This window comes from Coturnix japonica, chromosome 7, assembly GCF_001577835.2.
Source record: "Coturnix japonica isolate 7356 chromosome 7, Coturnix japonica 2.1, whole genome shotgun sequence".
Classification (NCBI taxonomy): domain Eukaryota; kingdom Metazoa; phylum Chordata; class Aves; order Galliformes; family Phasianidae; genus Coturnix; species Coturnix japonica.
The window spans coordinates 29,046,929-29,072,583 of NC_029522.1; the positions used below are offsets into that span (position 1 = coordinate 29,046,929).

Here is a 25,655-nt window from a genome sequence, read left to right on the forward strand (position 1 = left end):
GACAAGAGACTTAAGCATTAGCAATAAAAAGAATTTTCAGTAATTGAATCTGATTTAAAAATAAAATATTTTAACAACTACATCAAAATGGCTGAGAGTTGTCAGCACAGGAAGAAAACAGACTAAAACCCCTTCTTTAACTCAAAAAAAAAAATATTGCCCTGTTCAACTACAAATGAATTATTGAAATCGTATGTTCGATTAAGCCATACAAATATAAAGGCCAACTCTGAGTACAAGCAAAATCAACCTGTATTGCTCCTCAGTTATGCAGAATTTAAGAACCACAAGAGATCTGAGATGGAATGAACCCTTCACGTTTTTAACAATTTATGCTGTATTTTATTCCCAACAATTTAACTGTCGCTCTAGATAGCTATACCTATATGGCCTCTCATGCAAGAAATTTCTACTATCGTGCCATAAATGTCTATTTTGTTTACTTTCTGCTACAGATAAGAAAATATATTAGTATGAACTGATTGTATTTATAAAAATGTTCTTGCGAGGAATTACAAAGAATTGGTGAAACTGTTGGATGTTAAAGAAACAGAAAAGCCTGTATGAAAATGTCTCTTTACGAGAAAAAAGAAAATATTGACAGTGCTTTCATTCTAGTGTACAATAGGGTATTAAACATTGAAAGTAAAGATTTGTGTCTGAAAACATTAGACAAGAACATTTCCATATAGCTTTATGTTCAATCTTTAAGATATATTCGGGTTTGTTTTGTTTTGAAAATGTGTTGGTGATTACAGAAGTACAATCAGATCAAATGCTCACCACAATGCAATTCATCCACTCCATCCTCGCAGTCTTTCTGCCCATCACAAAGCCAGGTGTTCAGAATACATCTTCCACTAGGACAACCAAAATAATTTTCTTCACATGTGGGTTTGTTTTGAACTGTGATAAAATAAAGAATGTAATGTAAAATGGTCTCTACTAGTATGACTAGGAGCCTAATACATTTTTGCTAAATTTCTGAATACTGATGGTCAAGGAAGTGATTATGTTTAAAAACGTAAAAAGAAAATAAATATTACTTACAGTATTTAACTGTGATCATAAAGATTAGAAAATATTGGTGACTATGTGTAGGGAGCTGAAATACTTCATTAATTTACACATGAACAACATCAATTAAGTGGAAAAGTGGAAAAGGTAGTTCAGTTTATAATATTTTATATGTGATAAATCAAAACTGCTAGTTATTTTATGCCAGCTGAAGAAATTGCCCTTTTGATCTATCCTCCAGTATCAACAAGATAACCTAATCAGGGCAGTATTTTTGTCACATTTGCTGAGATAAGCAATAAATCTGATGCATGCTCAGAGAGTTCCCAGCAAATTTTATCACCAACATTGGAGCCAGATTTAGACTCTGTCATGAAAGAAAAAGTCATTCTTCCATGCTTCATTGCTCTGTATAGGGTCAAAGGCACTTAAGATTTACTTCACAGACATGAAGCAAAAGAACATGATAATATATGTAGTTTTAAGACATAAGAAGAAATATTAGTATAATGAGTGGCAAAGACTACTTTCAAAATTTCAACCAAGCTCTTGGCCTGTGAAAACCCAGGCAATATCTCCTCATTCTGAGCTCTAAAGATCACTAAAACTCTCTTGCTAAGGTTTCTATTACTACTTCATTGTATCAGGGCTATTTATACTGTTTTTTGATTAGTATTTTTCCCCATTCTATTTTTTATTAAGACAAGAATAATAATGAAGTTATATTTATGCCTTACTCAACTTCATGAGTATTAAAACAGCACAGAAGACAACCACCCCTACATGAATATTGTTCCTTACTTTTCTCTAAGAACAATGGCATTGAACAAAGTTAAGATTTTTAACGGGAATTATCATATTCATAACAAAAACAACAGACAGAAATGTAATGTGCCAGAGGCAGGCAGTTTTGAATGAGAGGGAAAAAGAAATCACAAGTGGGTTGAACTGGAATGGTATTGCTTTCAAATAAAGGGATGATCCAGGCAATTAGTCACACATTAAAATGATGGAATGTTTCGGAACACACTTGGAAAGATAGAATAAAATAACACAAATAAATGGACAGTGGAATAAAATGCAACATTAGTTTACATATGCAACATTAGTTTACTGAAGCTATATCATAGTAGCCCGAAAATCTTCTTTGTGATGGTAAAAACCCTACAAACAAAGGAAATAAAGTAATTCTAAGCTATTTTGAGCTCAAACATATCTAATTCTAAAGAATTATTAGATAATCTGGAAAACATGGAGTTTGGAAAGAAAACTATAATTTAACATGCATCTGCCTACAGCAAGGATTAAAAGTCCTTAATAACTGGTTTAATTGATGTTTGTGATAAATTTCCAAGTTACCTTCTGGATCTTTGTTATTTTTTTCAACAGTAAATTTGGCACACAGTAAATGAGAATTCTAATAGAAGGTCTTGATAACACACTGGATAATTACACAGACAAACAGAATACTAAAAAGGAATAACCAGATGTTAATTACTAGGCTAGCAGCAATTAGGTAGTATTCAATAATGTAAAATTCCAAGTTTTATTTTTACTAACAGTAATCCTCAAAAAAAAAAAAAAAAAGATACTGGTCACAGAAGATCATTACAACCACACGGGAACCAATTATTAGAACAAATGGAAATGAAATTTCAAAGTGCATATTCACTGATACAAAAAAAAAAAAAAGTTTTCATCTACCATATTGGATACTGGCTTGGTATATTGCAGGGAGATGCAAAACCAGAAGACTAAGACAGCATGAGTACATACATTATTTCTAAGGAAGATTTCTAAAATGCCTTGGCTTACATGCTCCCATTGCATGTAAAGACTTAGGATACAATTATGCAAAGATTCCAAGATCTTTATCAGCACAAGAAGAAACAAACGGGAACACGTGTGAAGTTGAAATTAGGAAATTAATGAGCTTCTGGAAGATTACAAGAATACTATGGGGAAAAAAATTACTACTCATTTATAATTCTGCAAATTTTTGTTTAAAACTCATGGTAAGGGACAGTTGACATAAGCTTGATATCTACAGTTTCTTTATTAGTGCAATATCCCCAGTTTGACCAGAAATTGATAGTATTGACCTAATTCTACAAATCATATCACAGTGATTTTGCTTTTTTTGTAATACTTCAGAATTCAGGTTGAGACATATAATTTATGAGTATACCAAGTATTTCTCAAGTCTCCGAAACAGCTTTCAAAAAAGCACCATATTCCTGTATGTGGCATCTTTTTCTCCAATGTTACTACATAGGTGAAGAGGAGAAACCAATTTCAACACTGAATACTTTGTTATCTTCTGAGGTTCACTAACACTACAGACATTCTGATAAAAATTGCTTAACAAAATGTTATTGAGGTAAGAGCTGTCCTTCAAATTTATATTACGCACACATATACCTTGAAAAATTATGTTTCTAATATATTTCCTGAATTATCTTTAAAAACTCAGATGAAAATTTGGAATAATACAACTCTTTAAATTGTAAAATACAATTGCTTCATCCTTTTTTTCAAGCAGTAGATTTCTACAGAAAACAACCCAAGTTCCAGCCATAAACACATCTTGATTTTCTAGAAATCTAGCACCTCAGGGACTTAAGTGTACCTAATCTTTGCTGACTCAGGAACAGAACAATTGCAAAAGCAACAGTCCTGGATTATACACTGCAGTCTACAGTAAAGTACTTCAAGAAAACAAAAGAGAAAGTTTTAAAATAATAATAATTAGATATATGAAAGGAAGGAAATACCATCCACTGAAACAGCTCTTTTGATTTCATGCCAGAGTTTGATATTTCATGACTAATGTTCTAACCAAATACAAATGAATAATGATAGATCTAACCTGGATGAAATATGAAGTTAGGCATTATACTTGTCTTCAGAGAAATGCATTAATTGGTAAAAATTTGCATCACCTTATGAAACATGAAGGCTAGTGAAAACACTTCACTAACATTACACTTATATCTGCATTAAATGTTACATATGGGCCAAACAAATATTTTCTAACATTAAAAAACAACAACAAAAAATCAAAACAAACAACAGAAAGAACCAAGGAACAAGGGAAAATATTTTTCCAGAAACATAATTTATAACTTCCAGTTTTCTTTTTGACAGTTACCTGGGCATTTTAGTTCATCTGTATAATCTCCACAGTCATTAGATCCATCACATATCCATTCTGGCAGTATACAAAGTGAAGTGGAATTACAGCTAATAAATCCTGTAGATTTGATTCCAAGTTTATAGAAGTAAGCACAGTTTGTATTATCTGGAAGGAGACAATAAATCACTGTATCACACCTAACATAAAGTTTTATTGCATGGTTTTCAAATTTATCTTGAATTTGCACAGACTATGCAACCACTGCTATCTAACAAGTAATGACTATGAATGATCCCCTATATAACAAGTAATAATCATGAAACAAACGCTAAGATGAAGCACAGACAAACACAAACTTACTACAATTCTTTTCATCCGTAGCATCTGCACAGTCAATGATCTGGTTGCACCGTGCTGATTTTCCAATGCAAGTCCCATCTGCACAACGGAATTCTGTTGAAGTACATGCTGAATCTATAACATATGGATAAATATATGTGTGTGTGTATATATATATATGTATATATATATTGGTGTAATAAACAGTTCAGATATATATTATTATGCTTATAGTTTCTACCTCTTAGGATGGTGCATTCAGAACCTACTGCTTCTTCAGAAAGTTTACTATGGTTGAAATAATACATTTCTAATTTTTCAATTCCTTTATCACGGCTTTGACATGTGTCTTTAGACAATTCAACTCAGTCTGAGATAATCAATGTGAGGAGGAGACAAGCCCTTGCAGGACTATCTATGAATCTCTAGATTTTTTCCTTTAATACCACATAGGGGTTATTCCTTGTATACTTTTCTCTCTATCCACAATCAGACGTTTTCAGATGTATTAGAAGCCATGCAGCACTTGCAGAAAAGTAGCTGCCAGAGCTGCATTTTGGTTTATCTGTGTATTGTGGCATAACTGCTCCTCCAGACTTTCTGGACTGTAACTAAGGATTTGCATTGTCTGCTATCTTGTGTTCATTCATTGACAGAAACACAATATAAATACTCATGTTTTAAAATGCAAAAACAACATGGATATAAAACAGAAAACAATGCTGATACATTTTATAAAGGATACAGACATTGCAATGTGTCTGAGAAGTGAAGAAAGAAAACACTGTCTTCTTCAAAGGAGAAACAGCAGCAGATGCAGAAAAGAAATACCTTATCTTGCTCATGTATCACTTCATGGAAGACGCAATAATACTATATTTGGAGTTTTCCAGAGGAAAAAAAAAAAAAAAAACTAAAAATCTCCTTCTAAAGCACTGTAGATGTAAACCAAACTCAGTGTTGATATCAGCCCCAACATGTGATTTCAAAGGTAGCAGAGTGCAGGTGCCCTTGTTTTCTAATTATAAAAAGAAATTCCCAACTCTGGTCATTCTAATTAAAATATTTGCATTTTCTAACTACTTCTCTTCACAAAATATATATTCATGGAGCAATAGTCTGAAATCACCTCGGTAGTAATCACCATTTACCTTTACAATCAAATTCATCAGAGTTGTCACCACAGTCATTTGTACCATCACACACTTTGTTACGCAAAATACAGCGTCGATTAGAACATGGTTTGAAACCCTTTCGACAGCCTCTATTTTCTGGAAAACAAGAACATAATTTAATTTAGACATTTGATATACCGATATCCTTACACTAAAATCAGACACACTGAAAAGCATTTTAAACATATTTTCTTTGGTACACTTTCATCATAAAGGTGACACACAGCATTAGCAATTCAGATAAAGCAGAATGAAAGATGCCACATTTACCCTAAAAGAAATACAGCAATAAGAAGGAGTGTAAAACCATATCATAACAATGAGAAGTCCATGAACTGCAAGCACACAACTGATTTTTTCCATGTAATATCTTTTGTTGTTTAATTTAATTAAATGTGTGTTTTATTATTTTCTTCTGCTGTTCATTTAGGTAATCAGTCATTATATGCTAATAAAAAAATCACAGAGAAATCAGTATAAAGTTGAAGTTCAAATGTCTGGAAATACTCACCACAGTAAAAGAGTTTCTCATCAGACTTGTCCTTACAATGAGCAGTGCCATCACAAGTTAGCTGGTAATCAATGCATTCACCATTTCCACATTCAAACTCAGAATAAATGTTGCAAGTAGAATTTTTAGCTAAAAATAACATACATTACATCATTTTTTTTTAATCTTTTGATAAGATTTGATATCTAAATAGCAACAACAAAAAATAATCAGAAATTTCATATGGTGTTGGACTCCTGTACAAGGTGAGAGAGACTGTAAAAGACAAATGCAGCCAAAGATCCATTACTTTATGGGAAGATGTAGCAAAGCAAACTAGCAATATGGAAGAGATGATGACTTGTCACCACTGCCCTCAACTTAAGAGGAAGAATGAGGAAATGAAGTCTACTTATTGTAATAGAAACAAGCAGAAGAGCACAATATTTCTACTCAATTTCAGGACAAAGAGATGTCTTCTATACAAAAAAATTAAGCCAACATAACTTGAAAACTATTGGATTCAAATATGAAATACATAAGTGCTACAAATGTGGACAAAGTGAACTCTGATCCTCTTCATGATTTAGAGAGTCCTTAGAGTGCTAGTCATGTTTATCGGAGCACTGCTTTTCCCTTTTTTCCCTCCTATCAGAATTGTAAGAACAGAGAATCCTCATTAGATTTGCAGCTTATCTACTACAGCGTAAGAAATGTTAAACAGAACACAAATATCCAAACTGAAGTCGAAGAAATTAACAAATATTAATGCTTTTTAACCCTGCAAAAGTCTTATCAGAAGTAAAATAGTTTAAAGCCTGTTATATGCCAAGCTTTGCCAAAATTCAAAATAATAATAATAATATCTAGAGCGATATAGAAATACATAAAGTCAAATTCATGAATTGGGCCAACTGGCTTTATGATAGTCAAGTACACCACACCACATAAAAAGCACTGAATCAGCTAGTATTACTTACTCACACATCTGTTATCATCTATCAGTATTCTATCCCCTCTACATGAACAGTTCACTCGTCCATCAGGAGTCAGAAGACATAAATCGTGACAGCCTCCATTCATTTGCGCACAAGGAGATAATTCACCTGAAGAATAAACAATAAAAATTGGATTCAGTTTTATTAAACTTGCTTCAGTGGCAAATTTATTAGAGACGGAAAGATTGTTGTATTTTAGATCTATGGGCAATTGGTTCAAGTTTACAAGTCAAATGAAAATGTCAGCATGCCTCAGAGGGTTGCGTACAGAAGATAAACAAATGGAGTTCACTTGAATACATTCACTAAACCTCCCCCTCACAGCAAATAACAAAGCTGCAGATCCTTTACAATAAATTATTTAGCTACTATCACATTGGAAAAAATGAACATAGCAGACACAGTTCATTCAACACCATTTGTCCAATCTTTTGTTAGCAGCTCCTAGACTGTAACGTATTTTAAGTTAGTTAAAATTATGTAAAATGCTTGAAATAAGGTATCTTCTTTTGAAACTTACAACTGTTAGTATCATTGGCAACAGCAATAATTCCCATTGGCTGATGTGGGATATCAGAACGAAGAACTTTTGTATCTCCTCCTGTGTATTTACTGGAACGCAGAATAGCTCTTCTCACTCCATCAGACCAGAAAACATAATCATCGTATACAGCCAGGCTGAGAAAGGTACCCGGTCCAGATTTGACAATTACCTAGAACATATAAGTACAGAAAAGAAACATGAGAAGGGCTGCTGTCTCTGGAAAAAAAAAAAAAAAAAAAAAAATCTTTGAAAAACAAGCTGTGATTCTCATCACTTTATAGTTTTACCCAAAATACTTATTCTTCTACCACTTACAGCACCTAAAAAAATTGTCACAACAACACATGAAACTTCATTCTTTGGTTTGCTGACAAGTCACCTTAAAGTCCATAGGATTCAGTGTCAATCAAATTTGACTCTATGCTGTCATTGATGTTGCTAAACATTGTACAGCCCACAAGTTAACTTTCCAAGCAGCATCTACAGATTTGGTCAAAGATGCCTGCAGATACAGGAGCAGAACCATGCAGCAGTTGTCCCGGTGCTTGCATTGTGATCCTACTGCAATCCTGCTGGGGCTGTCCCATCTAGCTGGTCTGGAGGTGCAGTTAGTGCAAATGGATCTACCCACTGCCCCGATTCCATTTTTATTTGCTGATTGTTTCTCAACAAAAATAATAGAAGTCAATACAAGCACTTTCCTGATTTATACAGACTAATTTTTATTAATCTTTTAGGATCTGGATCAAGATGTAGGATAGACTACCACAGTTTTCAGGAAATACACACACAAGTACATCACACAGAGATGAAATCCAATGCAGAATTGTTGATTGCTAGTCAACTGTAAGAAAAATCATGCTTGCAAACCATAAAAGCTCCAAAATAATCAACTAATAACAAATTTTATAGAAACTGGTAGCAGCAAATGACCCAAAGCAGTGTTCCCACTTAGGGAAACATAGGCAAAAAACCTGTTCACATATCTCATCCAGAAGCACATAATCAACACAAGTGTTATGCCCGGTTAATCTGCAATCATACAGCTGCAATATATGCTGCCTGTTGTTCAGCTAGGGTGCATAAACTGTTCTGGAATAGAAGAGTTGTTATGTATGCTATTTTTGAAGGAAAAAAAAAAAAAAAAAAGCGCACAGTTCTGTAGGAATCAGAACCTATATGACACAGAATACCATACATGGAAAAGCTTCCGAACATGCCCAGCTGATACATAGTTAATAGAACTGGAATGTTCTATTACTACATGGAAAGCAAACTGTCTACTTAGTTTCAGACTATCAGAACATGACCAAGGCATATGATGATAGAAATGTAAAAGAGCACTAGAATATTTGAAAATGGAGAGACAGCAAAGGAAAAAATAAGACACGTACAATGATGTAGCAAGCATCACATAGAAGAATTTCTAGTGCTTTTGGTAATGTTTCACACAAAAGGGACAATCATAACATTCCCATGTAAGCAGAACATCTCCATCTCTTTGAACCACTCATACTTTTATTCCTACTTTCCTCAAGTTCACACATTGTTTAGTACAATGATGCTTCATGGCCAATACCAGTGCACACAGAGTCACTGTATTAACTGTCTATATCTTCAGAATGTCGCAGATTAGAACACAATGAGTTAATAGAGCACTACATCTATCCATTTTTATTTTTTCAGTTTTAAATCTAACATACAACTAATACTATGTGAAGCTTGCTATCTTTTTGTAACATTTCGTTCAACGTTAAAGATGCAAACAGATGCAGACTAACAGATTTATAGTACATATGTTCAGGATTTTTGTTTAACTTACGTATCTTTGTGATCCATCATATTCGCATCTCTCAATTTTACCCAAGCTGCCATCTGAAAAATAAAGTTTCTCTGCCCTATGATCAATGGTAAGTCCATTTGGCGTCAGAATATCTGTGCTAATGATGACCTGAGCATTTTTCCCTGAGAGGGTAGATCTCATGATGCTTGGGAGCTGCTCGTTCCAGTTAGTCCAAAACATTAAGCTGTATTAAAATCAAAATAACAAAGAAAACAATAAGATACCTTTTATAATTTAATTCTCTTCATGAAACAAGGAACAAAAAAAACCAAACACCACAATGTGACTTCACAATTATGAATAGCATTTCCAGGATACCACGATAATCAGTGGTGAATAAGAAAATACAATATCCAGTATTCTTTGAATTACAGTGACTTCATAGGTTCATTATTGTCAAAGAGTAACAATTTTTCTCTTCATGAGTCTGATTAATTCATCTTTCTCTGCCTATATACCACATTAGAGATAAGCATAACCTGTGAAACAATGTGAACTTCTTTCTGCTAATGTGCATTTCACTGATTTTTAATAGATGAATTTGCCTGTTTATATTAGCTGACTTTTCTTGAAATATATTGTACCATGAAAACATGATCAATATTTGATCTTAAACATAAAAGCTACATACAATGCTACAGTTTAATTCTGCAATTGCTATTAAAAAAAAAAACCAAAAAAACCCAACAACTTATACTAAAGTTTGTACCCTAAAACAAGGAACTCATTTAACCTTCTCAGGGTTCGGTTGTATAAGCTGACTGTGAAACAAAGAAGTAAAGAAGTGTTGCTACAATTATTGATATTAGCTAAAAACCAAAATCTGATAAGAAAGATATAATGCATACTTTTGACATTCATCTAGAGCTAGGACGTGTGGATGATCATCTTCAGACATTGTGATTACTGCTTCCCGGTTGAAAGCTCCTCGACGTCTTTGGTCAACGGTGTGTCTTGTGATTGAGGATGTGGTTGAACTGGTCCAATATAGAGTGTCCCAAGCTCTGTGATAAGCAAGCCCCTCCACTGACCCAACATCTGGAAGACATGGTTATAAATAAAGATGAAATAAAACCTCTAAAAAGGTTTTGGCTTTTTTTTCCCCTTTGATCATGCAAAAATCACAGTTAAAATATTTCAGCCTATTACTCTGTCAGTTCTATACAATAATAACCTGAAATAATAACACAGTGGTAATAATATCATAGCAGTAAATTAGCCACAACTTTTGACTTAATGCAAGAAATGTCTCAAACCATTTTTACTAATTGTACTACTGAAATTTATCTATGGATACATTTTGTAACACAGATACATGTTACATTAACAGGAATCAAAGTATCCTTCCAGTCTCTTACATAATACCTGGAACATACTGAAGAACCTCTTAACCTTTCAGCATCAATACGTTGTTTTGATACACCACAATGTAACAGTGTTTCCTCTGTAAAAAATGTGATTTAGAAACAAAAGCAAACATTTCTAAGTAGTTAAAACATATATTTAGCATCCAAAAAAGATAAATTGCATCTGATTCCAGTGTATAAAAGTGACAGACTGCGAGAAACGGTAATTAATTCTGACCATTATTTTTGAATTATTACAGAACTGCACACAGATTTCACTTATTATTCTATTAGAAACAAGTAATTTTAGACCAGAAGGTTTATACAGCTATTAATGAATTACAGAAGACAAAAATCTAAAAATATAATGAGAATTACATTATTATTACAATTTCCTCTTGACTTGCTGGAAAATGTAATGTTTTACCATGCTTTTTATACCCACAGAATAAGAAGTCCACAAATAACTCCCATTAAGCTGAAAGTGCCAACATTAAATTAAAACCAGAAAGTAAGCAATTAATCAGTTGTTTGGTTGGGCTTCTTTTTTTTTTTTTTTTTTTTTTTTCCTTCCCTGTTTCTCTTTCTAAAGCATTTAGAGAATTTCTGATTACATTTTCATGATCTGTCTGTAGAAAAGATGCAGCAAATTTCTTAAAGAAAAAAATAGAATAAATTCAAGACAGTCGTTAAAGGGAGGTGAATATACATAGAAGGAGTATTTCTACTGAAGGAGGCGAATTAATGAATAAAGATACGTTCAACTCACTTTATAGTAACTCAAGAAAGAGAGTAAGTTTAAGAATGGGATTGAAAGCAACCTGAAAATTACAATAAATTCTGACCACTGCAAAAGTTACTCTCTAAGAATTCTGGCTTTAGAAAAGATTAATGGGTTACAAGCACTCTTAATGAAAGTACAGTATTTAACAGTCTTATTAGTTTACTTTCAAGATTTAAAGGTATACTATTAATACACACACACAGAATCACAGAATTACCCGGGTTGGAAGTGACCTCAAGGATCATGTAGTTCCAACCCCCCTGCCTAGCAGGGCCACCAAACATACGCCTTTACTAGATCAGGTTGCCCAGGGCCCCGTCCAACCTGGTCTTGAACACCTCCAAGGATGGGGCATCCTAATTCAATCAGTTTCCACTAAAATATATATGCTGAATGCTACCAATTTATCATTACATAAAATTTTCTAAGCTAAAAAGATGGTGATTCTGACCAATTTTGTGTATTACTCATCACGAACAAACCATGAGAGCATTCACTGCACTGCTTTTACATTTCAGATTGTGAATAGTGAACGTTTCCTCATCTTAATTATGGAAGATTTCAGGAAAATGGAACCAAACCTTTAACTCGTGGATATAGACCCAGCCACTAGAAAGCAAGGATTTAAGCAGGATTTGATGCAAACCACAGCTCTCATGTGAAATACAAGTATCAGGGGAAAGAACAATCACACATTTTTCCCTTATGTAACATTTTGAATTTCTATCAGCTTCAGCTTTGCTAGATGTCTGAATCTGTCATGAGTTTTGAAAGCAAATTGTTTATATACCATACAGTAAAACCGTTCAACACTAGACAAAGGATAATGATGTTGCTCTTGCCACTAGTCAAATGATTACTGTGTACTTAAAAAGTTGTGCTTAAATCTGTATTCCAAAGAAACCAGGTTCCCATACATTCACTCACATTATAAAACTGGACCAATGCCTCATACTGCAACTCCAAACTAATGTCAGCAATACATTAATACACATTCTTCTTTATGCATCAACATTTTTTTCCAGTTCTATCATGTTTCTCAATTACAGGACTGAAAAATCTAAACACAGAAGAGAACCATTTCTTAGTTTTAAAAAGCATGATTCTGTAGATAAGTTGATTTTAAATTCAATGACAAAGTCCAGAGAAAAGCGAACCAAGACTTAGATAATTTCATACAATGGAAGTCACATTGTTCTTACCAGCATTAGTATGATCTGGATAAATTATCAACAGTACTTCTTGCAGGCAAATCTTCACTGTATTTAATGATCAATACAAATGTATTTATAAGTATATATATACATTATTTCTTGACTAAGATAGACATTTTGTTTAAGTCGTGAATCTCAGAATTCATATAAGCCACCTATCAAAAAAGGACAGAAACAGCCCCAAAAACACTCCTCTTGTCTTCTGCACGTGGCTCTCATCAAAACTAAAGCCTTCTACTAACTCCATATTGCCAAGGAAAGGTCACTGGAGAAGACTCTCAAGTAACTGCACTCTAGTGTCACAATATCTTCATTTTGCATCAAGATTATTATTTATTTATTTGTTACTTACTCAGTAAGGGATATTATTGAGCACAAAGGATTTTTTCTTTCTTGTTGCAGTACATTTACCATGAGATATTCTGTTACTTTAAAATATATGCAAAATATACTGTCATTTTATGCTACAATTGGAAGATTCAATTCCAAATCCACTGACAGGATGAAAATTAGTGATTTGTTTGCTCTCAGCCTCACATTTTCACAGCATCATGCAATATTCTGAATTAGCAAAGCATAAAGAAACTGGAAATGAAAAGAAACACATTTGTTTCACTGACATATTGAATTAAAACAGTGATGGCATTAGATGCCTACAGCACTGATTAAATTTATTCTAGGCATGAAGCAACAGCTTATGATTTTCACATGAATAACATACTTAAATGAAAGGAACATTAATACAATATGATATTAATACACAAATACTCACATTATTCACCTGCCACTGACATTCTGAATTAAATCAGTAATGGGGTGTATAACTGATTAAATATCTACACAAGAGAATGCAACAGCTTATGATTTACAAAGGCAATGGTAGAGCGATCACATCATTATGTTGCCAAATGCTATCTATCACTTTTACTGAACTTAACGAAGATGGATTGCGTACCGCAGATGAGATGCGGCCTATAAATATTGTCACGCTGATCTTCATCTGACTTTCTCAGGGAACAGACAAGCAACAAATCAATAACTGAAGAACTCAGATTAGATCTTCCTCATTACTGCAAGTACAAAATAAATACTTAAGGGTGTAAAATTTAAATTACCTAATAGTTGTTGCCATTCACATTTGGTAATGTATATACAATTTCACAGTCTCCTGGATTTTGATCTATCTTCTTCACTTAGAACTCTCTAGATATTTCATAGTCAAAACTTTCCCAATTTTTAATGTATAAATTCAACTACCGTCTCCATTTAATTTTATATTCTTACATTCTTGTTAAAGATAAGAGATAAATCAGAAAAACTGTAATTGTTCAACAAACTAATGGTTTGGTAAGGCCAAAAAAAAAAAAAAACCGAAAAAACAAACAAACCAAAAAAACAGTGAAATAAGACACAAATAAGACTTCCATACATTGGAGAAGGCATTAATGTTCAGAGCTTAACAATGAGCATCATTTTTACTTCACCTCTGAACTGGTTTTCACAACTCCCCCATGAGTACACAGTCTAATTGTCTAACTGGACTGATCAAAGGAGACTGAAAAAAGCGGTACAAACAACCTGCCTAAGATTATGGCAATAGGTAATAAACAGTCACTAATTGAACTGAGGTGAAGGCTGTACAAACATTAAAAAGCAAACAATCAAAAACAATCTAGAGAAACTAAGTAAATACTCCATTAGAATTTTTAATCATTGTTTCTCTTCTCTTCCACTCTTTACACTACCAAAAGGCAAGAAATCATCATAATAAGCCAAGATAAAGAGCCTTTGACTTGAAAATTGGAGATTGATTTAATTTCTCAATTTCTTCTGTCATCAATTAATTGTAGGAGTCCATAACATTACCTTGTAAAAAAAAAAAAAACAAAACAAAAAAACCTTCGACAAAAAATGATGAATACAACACTACAAACTACAGTGACCAATTAAATTCGTCATCCAATTCAGCCTAAGAATACTGTTTTATTTTATGGCACATGCAAAGTTCGCTAAAATACACCATAAGCCAGTAAGAATTGTATCATCTTTCTAAATATCTAACATATAAAATTGTGCTATAACCTACATTACATAAGAGCATATCAAAGATTACTAAATGTAATAAAATAGGCTTTGGGTTCTTCCAAACAACAACTACCTTAAGACCTGTAAATCTCTCCATGGATATAAACATACTGTTCTTTTAAACTTAGACCTGGTTGGAAAGCATGAACATTTGTTGTAAACTTAAGAGAAACAAAATTACGTTAGAATTCAGAAAAAGAACACAAAACCAAGCAATAATTTTCATAAAGAAAACTGTAATCATACAAAAACATTGGTGACTTTGTAATGACAATTAAAACCATAGTTTATGTTTAATTAACACTCAAAACACAAGTATTAGATAAATGTTCAGGAAAAAGACACTATTGGGTAAACACCTTTTAGGATTTATAACATTGACTTAATCTTTAACAGTGAAGATGCACAAAACATTGTACACAATTACTCTATATGTGATAAAGAATAGTATGAATGACGGGGCAGATGCCTACATAGTGAGATGTTTATCGTCCACCAGTAAACATATGTAGGTCTGCAGAAAATTCCTCATGAGACTATTCAAGCTAGAAATCACTCCAACCAAGCATGAAAAAAAGTACAACATGCAGTTGATGACTTTAATCATACTTACAAGACTAAATTATCCAACTGAAAAGTACATGACAGACTTTTATCATAGATATGAACCAACTAAACAGTGGGTAAGTATAGATGGATATTTTGATGAATGAATTATGGATGAATCCCCCTGTGGCGCAAGTGGTAGAAGTGCCGCTCTGCTACACAGGGGCTCGAATCCCGGGGGTTGGACTCGATGATTCTAATGTCCCTTCCAAACTGCACGAGACTGTGATACTGTGATATTTTTGTATAAGGAAGGGCATTGGATACTGATTAATCTATCAGTAGGACAGGGATGGTAAACCTTACTTTGGAGCTGGGGAAGGTATGTGAAGCTGGGTGTCTTCCACCAACACTCACTGAAAAATAGCATGCTCACTAATGGGGCTCACTAATCTATGGAGCGCAGATAATGCAAACAGGATGGAGAAAACCAGGAAAGACTGAAAGAATCAGTCACCAAATTGTACAGTGTTCATGGAACATCATTTTCAGTTTCCTCACGGAGACCATGACATACAATATTTACTATTACAAACATTTTCAGTTACCCAAGCAGAGCTCTGTAAAACGCTCAGGTCAAGGAATAGGTGATTCATATCAGCATTTAAAATTTCAGATTATTTACTTTTGTCAGCTATCAGCAGAGGAAGGTTTTCTACATTTCACTATGGAATTTAACATATGAATGAAATAGATGAGCTCAGAAAAAAAAAAAAAACCACAAAAAAACCACTTTAAGATTCTTGTCATTTTTACCTGAATGTGTATGGAACATGTAGTCAATTATTTATTTATTTATTTATTTTAAATTCATGAAATATTGATTGTAGGAACAGTATGCTTGTTTCAGAACTTTGTTAATAAATGTTGGGTTTCTCTTTGGCTCTCAGTTAACAGCACATACAAACATATCTGCATAATAGAGAAATACAAATCAAGCCATGATACAGAGCATGGTCACAATTTTATATGATAAACAGTATTTAAATATCAAGTTAGGTGCTTTGTTATTACGTACAAAAATGATTTATTAAATAAATTCTGACATTCTTGTGTAAGACATAATATGGCTTTGCACTGAAGCAGCCACAGCTGCTAACGCAAAAATTTGCATGTGTAAAATTTACATCAGTAAAAATTTAAGGGCAATGTGGAAAGTTAAAGTATTCACAAACTGTTTCAACTCTTCATGAATCATCTCAGATTTAATAGGCAAACAGCACCTTTTCTGAATACTGAGCTTGGGAACGCTAGTGACATTCTGAACTGAAAGATCAGCATATGTCAGTTTCCATTATGAATACATTTTAGAGTTTCATATAATGAAATTTATGAAATATATACTTCCAGAATAACTTATGTATAAAGTCAGAAAACTTTATTCCTCTATAGCAAATTATTTACTGCACACATTGTACATTTTATCCACTATTCACAGTACGCAGCCATGTACAGAAACAAAATGTGATAAACCAGACATTTTGGTTTCTGCAAACAAGGCAGCAGTTGTAATAATAGCTTTAGGTTCTACTTCTTAAATGTCTCAGGCTTTACAATAGCCTCTCATTTTTCCTCCATTAAAAACTGAAAGTCATTGCAACTATATCATACACAGAATGAATGCAATTCATTTACAAAATAAAAAGCAACAATACTAAAGTATTTATTTTTAACAGATTAAAAATTTCTTTCTCAGCAAAGAAAGTTCAACAACTAAAAGGACCTCATACAATGTGCCAAATTTAAAGCTTTGTAAGAGAAACGGGAATATAAATGCCTTTCTGACAGTTAAATTGGACCCATTTAGTTAGAAAGAATAGAAGAGAACACTGGAGCACCTTTAAAAGATTCAGACTGTAGAAAGCCTTACAATACATCACAGGACCTGACACTTTATGTTAGTAGTGAATAAATTTTTACCTTCTACAGACACTAGTGCCTGAAGTTCAAAACAGAAGCAGCATTTTTTTCACATAACACTTTATACTGAGAGGGATGTTACGCCAGCAAAGAGTCTTGGTGTCATTGTTTACACAGTTGGAAAGGAAACAGCTTGTACTAAAAGTATATCATCTGAATGCCGTTTCCTCTGACTTGCTTTATTTTGCTTTTTCTCCCCTTTTCTTTCTCTAGTCTTCAGTTACCAAATTTCTTCACTTATTTTCTTTCTACCGTTGCACCAGTGCATTAAATCTACTTCAGTGCTCAACTCTTCTACAGATACATAGACAAATTTTGGAATTATGTCAAACCCCTCCATAAGAAAAGAAAGAGGACTGCATTCAGCAGTGGAAAAATTAAAGGCAAGGATACAATTGATATTAAAGGATCCAACCAATTCTTAACTCTATCAAAACCACAAACCACCTTGTGAATAATATACCATGTTCCTTTAACTTCCTCTGGGTCAAATTGAAACCTCCAATTCCAGGTAGAAAAAGATTCCCTTCAAATCATCAACTCATTAAAATGAAAATCAACCTGCACTTTCTAAGTTGAAAAAATAAACAATAGCCTATGGAAGGTGAACTATGAGGAGTAAGCATGTAATATTAAAAACCCCTTATATCAAATACATTTGTTTCCACTGAGATTTTTTCATTTTCAAACTACGCTAAAATTACCTTTAGATAGATACATATTTAGATCTATAAAAACGGAATGTACTTTATATGCACTCTGATAAAAACATATGAAATATCTTCTTGTTTGAATAACATTGAAAAACTCAGAAGTTTGAAACGATAGTATTGTTCTGCCTACAAGTTAACAGGAAAGAAAATTAATGTAGAATTCTCTCTGAGCTTATTCTAAGAATATTGTTTCAAAGGAGATTGATAACCTGCAGCAACTTCAGCAAGTCAAATTTCCATATACCTCCTTATGTAACCCCATGCCTTTAACTTTTCATGATTTCTACTCTTTCTCTTCTGTTCTTTCTGTATAATGCTCCATTACCTCATTTTAATTTAGAAAGTATGCAACCGGATGAATTTTCCAAACACAATGCCTTTGACCATGTTTTGTTTCATACAGAACTTTCATTAGTACCTGGAATTACAAGAATAAATACTGTATGCTTTAACAGGCTTCTGAAGAAGCACAACAGGACAAAAAATCATAAACAAATACAGCTAGCTTAAGTCACAAATGCAGAAGCATTATAACCTGTCTAACTGTAGGAGTGACATTCACAGTTAAGAAGTGGAAGATTAGGAAGAATTTAATGGGAGGGACAAAGTAGTACATGCACATCACTCATTTCCCTGTAGTCTGATATCTCCAAAGTGCCCACTTAAATTTTGCAGTCTTTTTTGAAAGGAAAGACCAAAATCAGAACAGATTATTTAGATGGTAGCCATGTAACAACATACAACAGACTGTAGAAGCAACTTCAAAAAGTGTCTACGGACTAAAGTCTGCATGATGCTACAATAAAACAAAAACAAAACAAAAACACAAGAAATACTCAGTACTTAGACAATTCATCAGCCAAAAGAATTTGTCAGAAATCAGAGCCAGGAACAAGGTGAATTTTTACAAACTGGCTGTCAAGAAAGATCAACTCCATCCAGTTACTTCTAGAAAAGTCCCTACTAACTTATTGACTGAAGAAAATAAAATCCAAAAGACTTACTCTAAAAAACTAACCTGTACAGAAATAAAGATGTTAAGGTATGACATACTGTGCACATGCTATACTGTTGTTTGCTTTTATTTATTTATTTATTTATTTATTTTCCTGTCACTACTCCTTCCTGCTGAAGATGAAACTCTACCAGGTACTGGGTTCTTGGTGAATCTCAAAGCTGTTTTTAGTGAACTGGGACAAGTTGTTTATACGCCATGAATCTACTTTCCTTGGGCTGAAAATGTGTTAGCTAATGGGTTGTTTATGAGTTGCAAATCTGTTCAGTGAGGTGAAAATTTGTCAGATAATGGGTTGTTTATGAATTCTAAATCAATATTCAGTGAGTCGGAACTATGTTAGATAATAGCTTGCGTATGGGTTGTAAATCTGTTTTCAGTGAACTGGAAACATGTTAGATAATGGGTTGTTTCTGGGTAGTAAATCTATTCTCAGTGAGCTAAAAACATATAAGATAATGGGCTGCTCGTGAGTTGTAAATCTGTTTTTAGTGAACTGGAAACCTGTTTAATAAAGGGTTCTTTATATATCTTAACTCCGTTCTTAGTGTGCAGAAAAATTCAATAATGTCTTGGATTTGAATGGCATATCTGATTTCAGTGAGATAGAAACACATCAGCTAATGGATTCTTTATAAGAACTACAGTCATTGAACTAAAAATCTGGGACAATAATATCTTGTAAATAATGCATTCTATTTTCACTATCTGACTTAAATACTGAGTAAGATTTTGTCTGATTTGTAGATCTCAGTTTAATGAAGTGGAAAGGAGTTGCACATGTGTAAGAATCACAGCAGGTAATTCTCATGTGGTTTTGTATCCCTTTCCAATAAAGGAAAACTTGCCAAAAATGCCTACTAATCATTTAGGAGGAAAAAAAGATGGCAAAACAAAAGTCGAAGATGTCATTTTAAAACAAAACATTACTGAAATGTGTTGGCTGCATTCCATTCAATAATTTCTGTCTAATCATACATAGACAACATGGAAATCAGAACATTTTCTGTCCTATAGCAAATGGAATGCCTGGTGCGAAGCAGTCTTAGCATTACCCTTTTCCTCTTTAGGTATCAGTATTGGTCAAATTTAACTATGGTATCAAGGAGCCTGAGAAACATTGAAAGTCTCTGATTATGGAAAGAAAGGAGAAGTGAACAAAGAACAAGATTTTAAAATGAATGACTCAATACAAAGACGTTTTGAAACATACAAAGGAGAACAGTAAAGTAACATATACTGGGATGTAATAATCCTTCTATTTACAAAAAACAAGCAAACAACATGAAATACTCATAGAAAACAACTTTTTTTCAGAGCCATATCCTAAGCATATACAATACATTTTTGGAAGAACAAAAAAACTTCATCTGACATTTAATTATTCAGAGCGCTGACTCTGAAAATGAAAAATGAAATGAGGCATATTAAGATTACAAGCAGAAACACTTCCTAACTATTTACTAAAAGTGTAATTCTCAGCTGTGGTCTGTGGAATGTTTTTAGCTCTTGCACAGCAGCCTAACATAAAGTAATAAGGAATTGTTTATTGTCCTTTTCCAAATCTAGTTTTTAACTGCACTGCTGCTTCGTCAATTTTTCCTGTCTGTTTTAAATTTAAAATTATCCAATGGTTTTCCGTGTAATAATTTTCATCAAATCTTGTAACACGTAAGTTAAGATAGTGCTGTATCATCCCCATGCGGGTGAGTGGTTGTCTTGCGTTCAGCTAATCTCAGCTCTGAATCCCTAGGTCTTAATTCTTTCCTAAGAGTAATGAATACATATCGACAATATTGTTTAGTTTCTCTCCTTTGGATCTCAATATGGATATCATTAACTCCCCTAAAATATGCGCATATACATACTTAAAATAAAATTATATATATATATATATATATATATATATATATACACACACACACAAAGGTCATGTATTCATATTTCAAAGATGTTTTTCCACTTATTAATATCAGTAGTTTCCATTACCAGGAATACCTTCCCAGAACCACAGGACAGAGGCATGTAACAATAGCAATTATCCAGTGCAAGTTGTAGAATGATATTTCATCATTTTCCAGCTGTTTGCTTCTTTCTTCTTTAAAAGTATTTCTGTTAACATGCAGTAGCAAAGGGCAACACATTCTACACCAATATACTTCCACGTCTTCCAGTTACTTGTTGGTCCTGTTAATATTTCCCTCAAATACCTAAATGCAGCAGTGCAACTTTTATGACATCAAAAACTCAGCTGATAATTATCTACAACATGGGAAGAAAAAAAATGAAGTAACACTTCAAACATTATGGGAAAGGGCTACTAAAACAATTGAAGAAGCTTCAGTCATTCAGAAGCTAATAAAAAAGTCAAGTTTCAGAGAACTCTCACTATTACTGCGGTGAACATCTGAAGTTACTCAGTAAGCCTCTCTGTAAAAAGAACCATTTTATAGGCTGGAATTTGGCTCTTCCTATCACTGGACAGAAGACACGTTTCTTGAGCTGACTACAAGAACGGTATTAGCTGGACACACTGAGGTACAAACTGTAACAGCTGTGGTTTATGCTTATATAAATCTTACCATCTCAAGTCAACATTTTAATGAATTTACAACAATGAAGTCAACCTTGTATTTTAACAATTTTTCATTTAGTGAGGTTTATTAAAAGAAAATATTTTGGCAAATAAATTTTTTTACTTACTTTCTATTAGCACTTTTCTGCCAGCCCAGTTGTCTTTAATAACTTGTATATTTCCAAAGTGTGCATCACTGAAAAATATCCGATTAGTACCTCTTCCTTTCAGACTGTAGTCAAAAGCAAGAGCAATCACATTTTTGAAGTACTCTGGATTCTCATACGGCCTTACTGGTGAATTCAAGTTGTTTTCATCTGAAAGATGTATACTTTTTAATATTGTCCTTCCTGAATATAAGAGGTAACCTTCATGTCTTAGGCAGGTAATTCCATCATCTGCAAGATAGCCATGTGCACATGCACAAGTTCTTCGTGCATTTCCTCGATAAAGGCAGAGTTGATGACACCCACCATTATTCTTGGCACAAATATTAGTACCTGTATGAAAAAAATAAGAAAAAAACCCCATCTGTTTTATACTATTACCTGTAGCTAATGTAAATAAAATTGTCATTTATTAAAATTCCAAGAATTCTTCTCTTAAATGTTTTCTACAATAAAATTGAACTGAAGGCAAAGGAGTCAAGAATATAACTTCAACAATGAACTACACCCAATTTTAAAGTAAGTAATCTATGAAAAAATGTAATTAATATCCTTCCAATTCACAAGATTACATACTTGATAAAAAGAAAATAGATTTTTTTCCCCGTGTTCAGACAAAAACTTGGATAGAGACTATTATGAGTTGTTCCAAGTGTTTAGAAACCACGAGACAAATTTGGATACCATCACAATACCATAGTGTTAATTTCTGTCAAATGAAAACAAGCACAAAAGTGTTCCCTTTTATTCTCTGTTCTTGATAAAAATGTTTCCTGATGATTTTGTTTTAATTTACTTTACAACTTAACTTTAAAACCTTGCTCTCTGACAAGTATTCTATTAAATAATCATCGTCACATTAGTAACTTCAGTGACATAAACTACACTTGTTACAAGCGATATTTAAAATTGCAGTAATTGTCAATAATTAGGATCTATTTACCTTCGTAATTTTTGGACTATGTATGAAATACAATTATAGTTAGTTCAGATAAATTAGTATTTGTTTCTGATAGCACTTTCCATATAACAACTCAGCTTTCTCAGTATAGTCATTTTCCTGTTTCTGAAAGTTTTCTAGATAGTGAAGGAGAAAAAAAAACACACACTTTAAATAACTTCTGGTAGAAAGCCATTATCATTGTCAGGGAACATCTAGTGTCTGAAAGTATTGTTGACTGAGTTTTCTAACTGCTACATTTCAAGCTAAAGATACATTGATGTAAAAGCAATGGGGAAAGAGAGTTAACATTAGCAGTGTTGAATTTTGACAAAATTATGAGAAATGCTGCACTGCTGACATGCAAAAGTACGTGGAGAATTATCTGCACATATTTTTGCTCATGGTTTCTTTTAAAAAAAGCTTTTGAGGCTTAATTAGGCTAGAAAAGTTAATATCTGTTTGGAAGGATGAGATTTTGAGAAAGGCAAATATACGGAAGAGATCCTAAGGTTTCTACAGTCTCTCTTTGTAAACTTCAGTGATCCACACTCTGCCAGCTGTAAGTATCTGTACAAGAAGCCAGCTACAGAAACAGATTAATTAGGGCATATCCTGTCACACACGTATAACAGAAATAAAAGAGAGAAGACCCCTCATGAATAGCACTGCAGCAGGGATGGCTCATCAGAAAGGGCAAAACAGGCATTTGAAGAAAAGCACTGATCACTTCTCAATCTACACAGGTTGTTTGTGTGGTTTTTTTTCTTTACTTGGTTTTGTTTGCTTATTTTTGTTTATATTTGTTTTAGTAAAAGGTCATGAAACTAGCTAATTCCTTTTCCTTTTAAGGAGCATTACCTACTTCTAGTTCAGCAAACTTAAAAGTATACATGGATAATATAAAAGAGAGTGATACAGAAAAAAAAAAACATTCCAAAAGTATTTTTCACCTGTTTTTTTCCCTTTTGTCCTCCTGGCTCACTGACAGCCCCTCCCAAAGACATTAACCATTTGTACCCTAGTAAAATTTGAAAAATGTATTAAAAACTCATTCAGTTATGGTTTTCGAGCTAACATCAAAATTTTTTTAGCCTCAGTAACCATTTCTCCCACTCCTAATGCAACCAAATCAGTCAAGCTATCAATAAAAATCATTACATATAGAGAAACATTTTTATCCAATTGCTCCATTTTCTTAGTTCTATACAGAAGGCCCTTCCAAGTAAGCAGACATTAACTATTTCTAGCCTTGTTAAAAGCAGTAACATCCATTTTTTTTTTCCGTGGAATTTATTCTCTACAAAGTTTGTCTATGAAACTGTGAGAACACTTGCAGAACTCCTTAGCAAAATTAATACAAATATGTGCATTGTTCTCAAAACCACTCAAATTCATTTGAGAAGAGATTGGAAGGACTTTTTTTTCCACTGATTTTTAAATAGGTCTTCTTTCAAAATGCAAATTTATTTTACATTTAATGCAGTTATTTAGATAAGATGTATATAAAAACTATATCATCAGATATGTGATGCCATGACTAAAACAAGTTTGAGTGCTACCAACACTAGAAATATATTCCTATCACAAGTATCTTCTTTAAAAGTATCTTTTTCACGTAGCATTTTCTGTACTTTTTGAATATGTATTTAAAATTCCATCCAGTAGCAGGTCTAAGGAAATAACCATCATTTTTTATAGACTTCAGCTCACAGAAACACAAACACGTTGCTTATAAAGGTGATAAACTTTTGTCACTACTTTATCACAAATATATTTGCTTTTCAAAGCCCCTTCAGAATTAAAATTTTAGTGAAAAAACAGTTTAAAAAGATTACTCTTATTTGGGGGGATAAAACTCATCAATTTCTACCATGGCTCTCAGTCAGTATATGATTATTGTCTATTCAACTGTAAAAGAAATTAAATGCAAATGATATCTAACTATTTACAACTATTCCCACAAAAAAAAAAGCTGGACTCAAGACCAAGAAATCTTAGGAAATAAATATTTGAGACACAAAGACTGAGCTTTTCTAGCTGTGAGAAGATGTATTGCTATCCAACAGAAATCTGAGACATCCTGAAATTGCTGTTATCTCAAGCACAATCCAAGGCCTACCTCATTCCTAAGTCTAGGGTGCTTTGAGGAGACAAAAAAAACAATACAAAAAGGAATGATAGAAAAGTATTTTGATTTTAGACTTTCTCCTTATAACACTCGGAAGGTTTTGGAAGAAACTTTACTACATATTTTCATAATAAATAAATCTTGCTAAAAAAAATACTCTAAGGAAGAAAAAAAAAAAAGGAGATATAATAAAATGTATTGCCATAATTCAGTGAGTATTTAACTTTTTATAAGTTTTAATACACATGAAAAGTACCACCAGGTGATATTGAAACAATAGCATCCTTAAGAACAGCCAACCTTTCTCTCGTGCTCTATTAAAGACTTTCACTTCCTTCAGGTTTATTCCAAGGCCAGTCCTCATGGTCACAGCATCCGTGGCCTCATTCTTGTGGCCTCTTCTAATAGAGCCATTTGCATGTGCTCTGCCAAAAAAGTTGAAGATGTCTGATCAACAATCCTCAACTACTTCACACCAAACAAATGACTGAAGGGCAGTGGAGAGTTCATCTAGCAGAAGGTGAAAAACCTGCTCTCATCTATGATACTGGATATGCTTTAGGTTTCAGTATCAGAAATGCCCTCTCTTTCAAACCGCATAGCTTTCTGTGATCTGT

The 25,655-nt window shown here is 33.2% G+C and overlaps 1 protein-coding gene across 8 annotated transcripts in view; it reads right to left on the reverse strand.

The window, feature by feature from the left end:
* The window catches only part of LRP1B (LDL receptor related protein 1B), a 547,576-nt gene that overhangs the window by 90,310 nt on the left and 431,611 nt on the right, over nt 1–25,655 (reverse strand). For all 8 annotated transcript variants that reach the window (XM_015869154.2, XM_015869156.2, XM_015869155.2 and 5 more), the window contains 11 exons: nt 25,339–25,463; nt 21,929–22,300; nt 10,391–10,580; nt 9,522–9,726; nt 7,676–7,868; nt 7,138–7,263; nt 6,179–6,307; nt 5,644–5,763; nt 4,514–4,627; nt 4,169–4,318; nt 784–906 (listed from right to left, as the gene is read on the reverse strand). In XM_015869154.2, the coding sequence (XP_015724640.1) occupies nt 784–906; nt 4,169–4,318; nt 4,514–4,627; nt 5,644–5,763; nt 6,179–6,307; nt 7,138–7,263; nt 7,676–7,868; nt 9,522–9,726; nt 10,391–10,580; nt 21,929–22,300; nt 25,339–25,463 (1,847 nt within the window). The remainder of the gene's footprint in view (nt 1–783; nt 907–4,168; nt 4,319–4,513; nt 4,628–5,643; nt 5,764–6,178; nt 6,308–7,137; nt 7,264–7,675; nt 7,869–9,521; nt 9,727–10,390; nt 10,581–21,928; nt 22,301–25,338; nt 25,464–25,655) is intronic.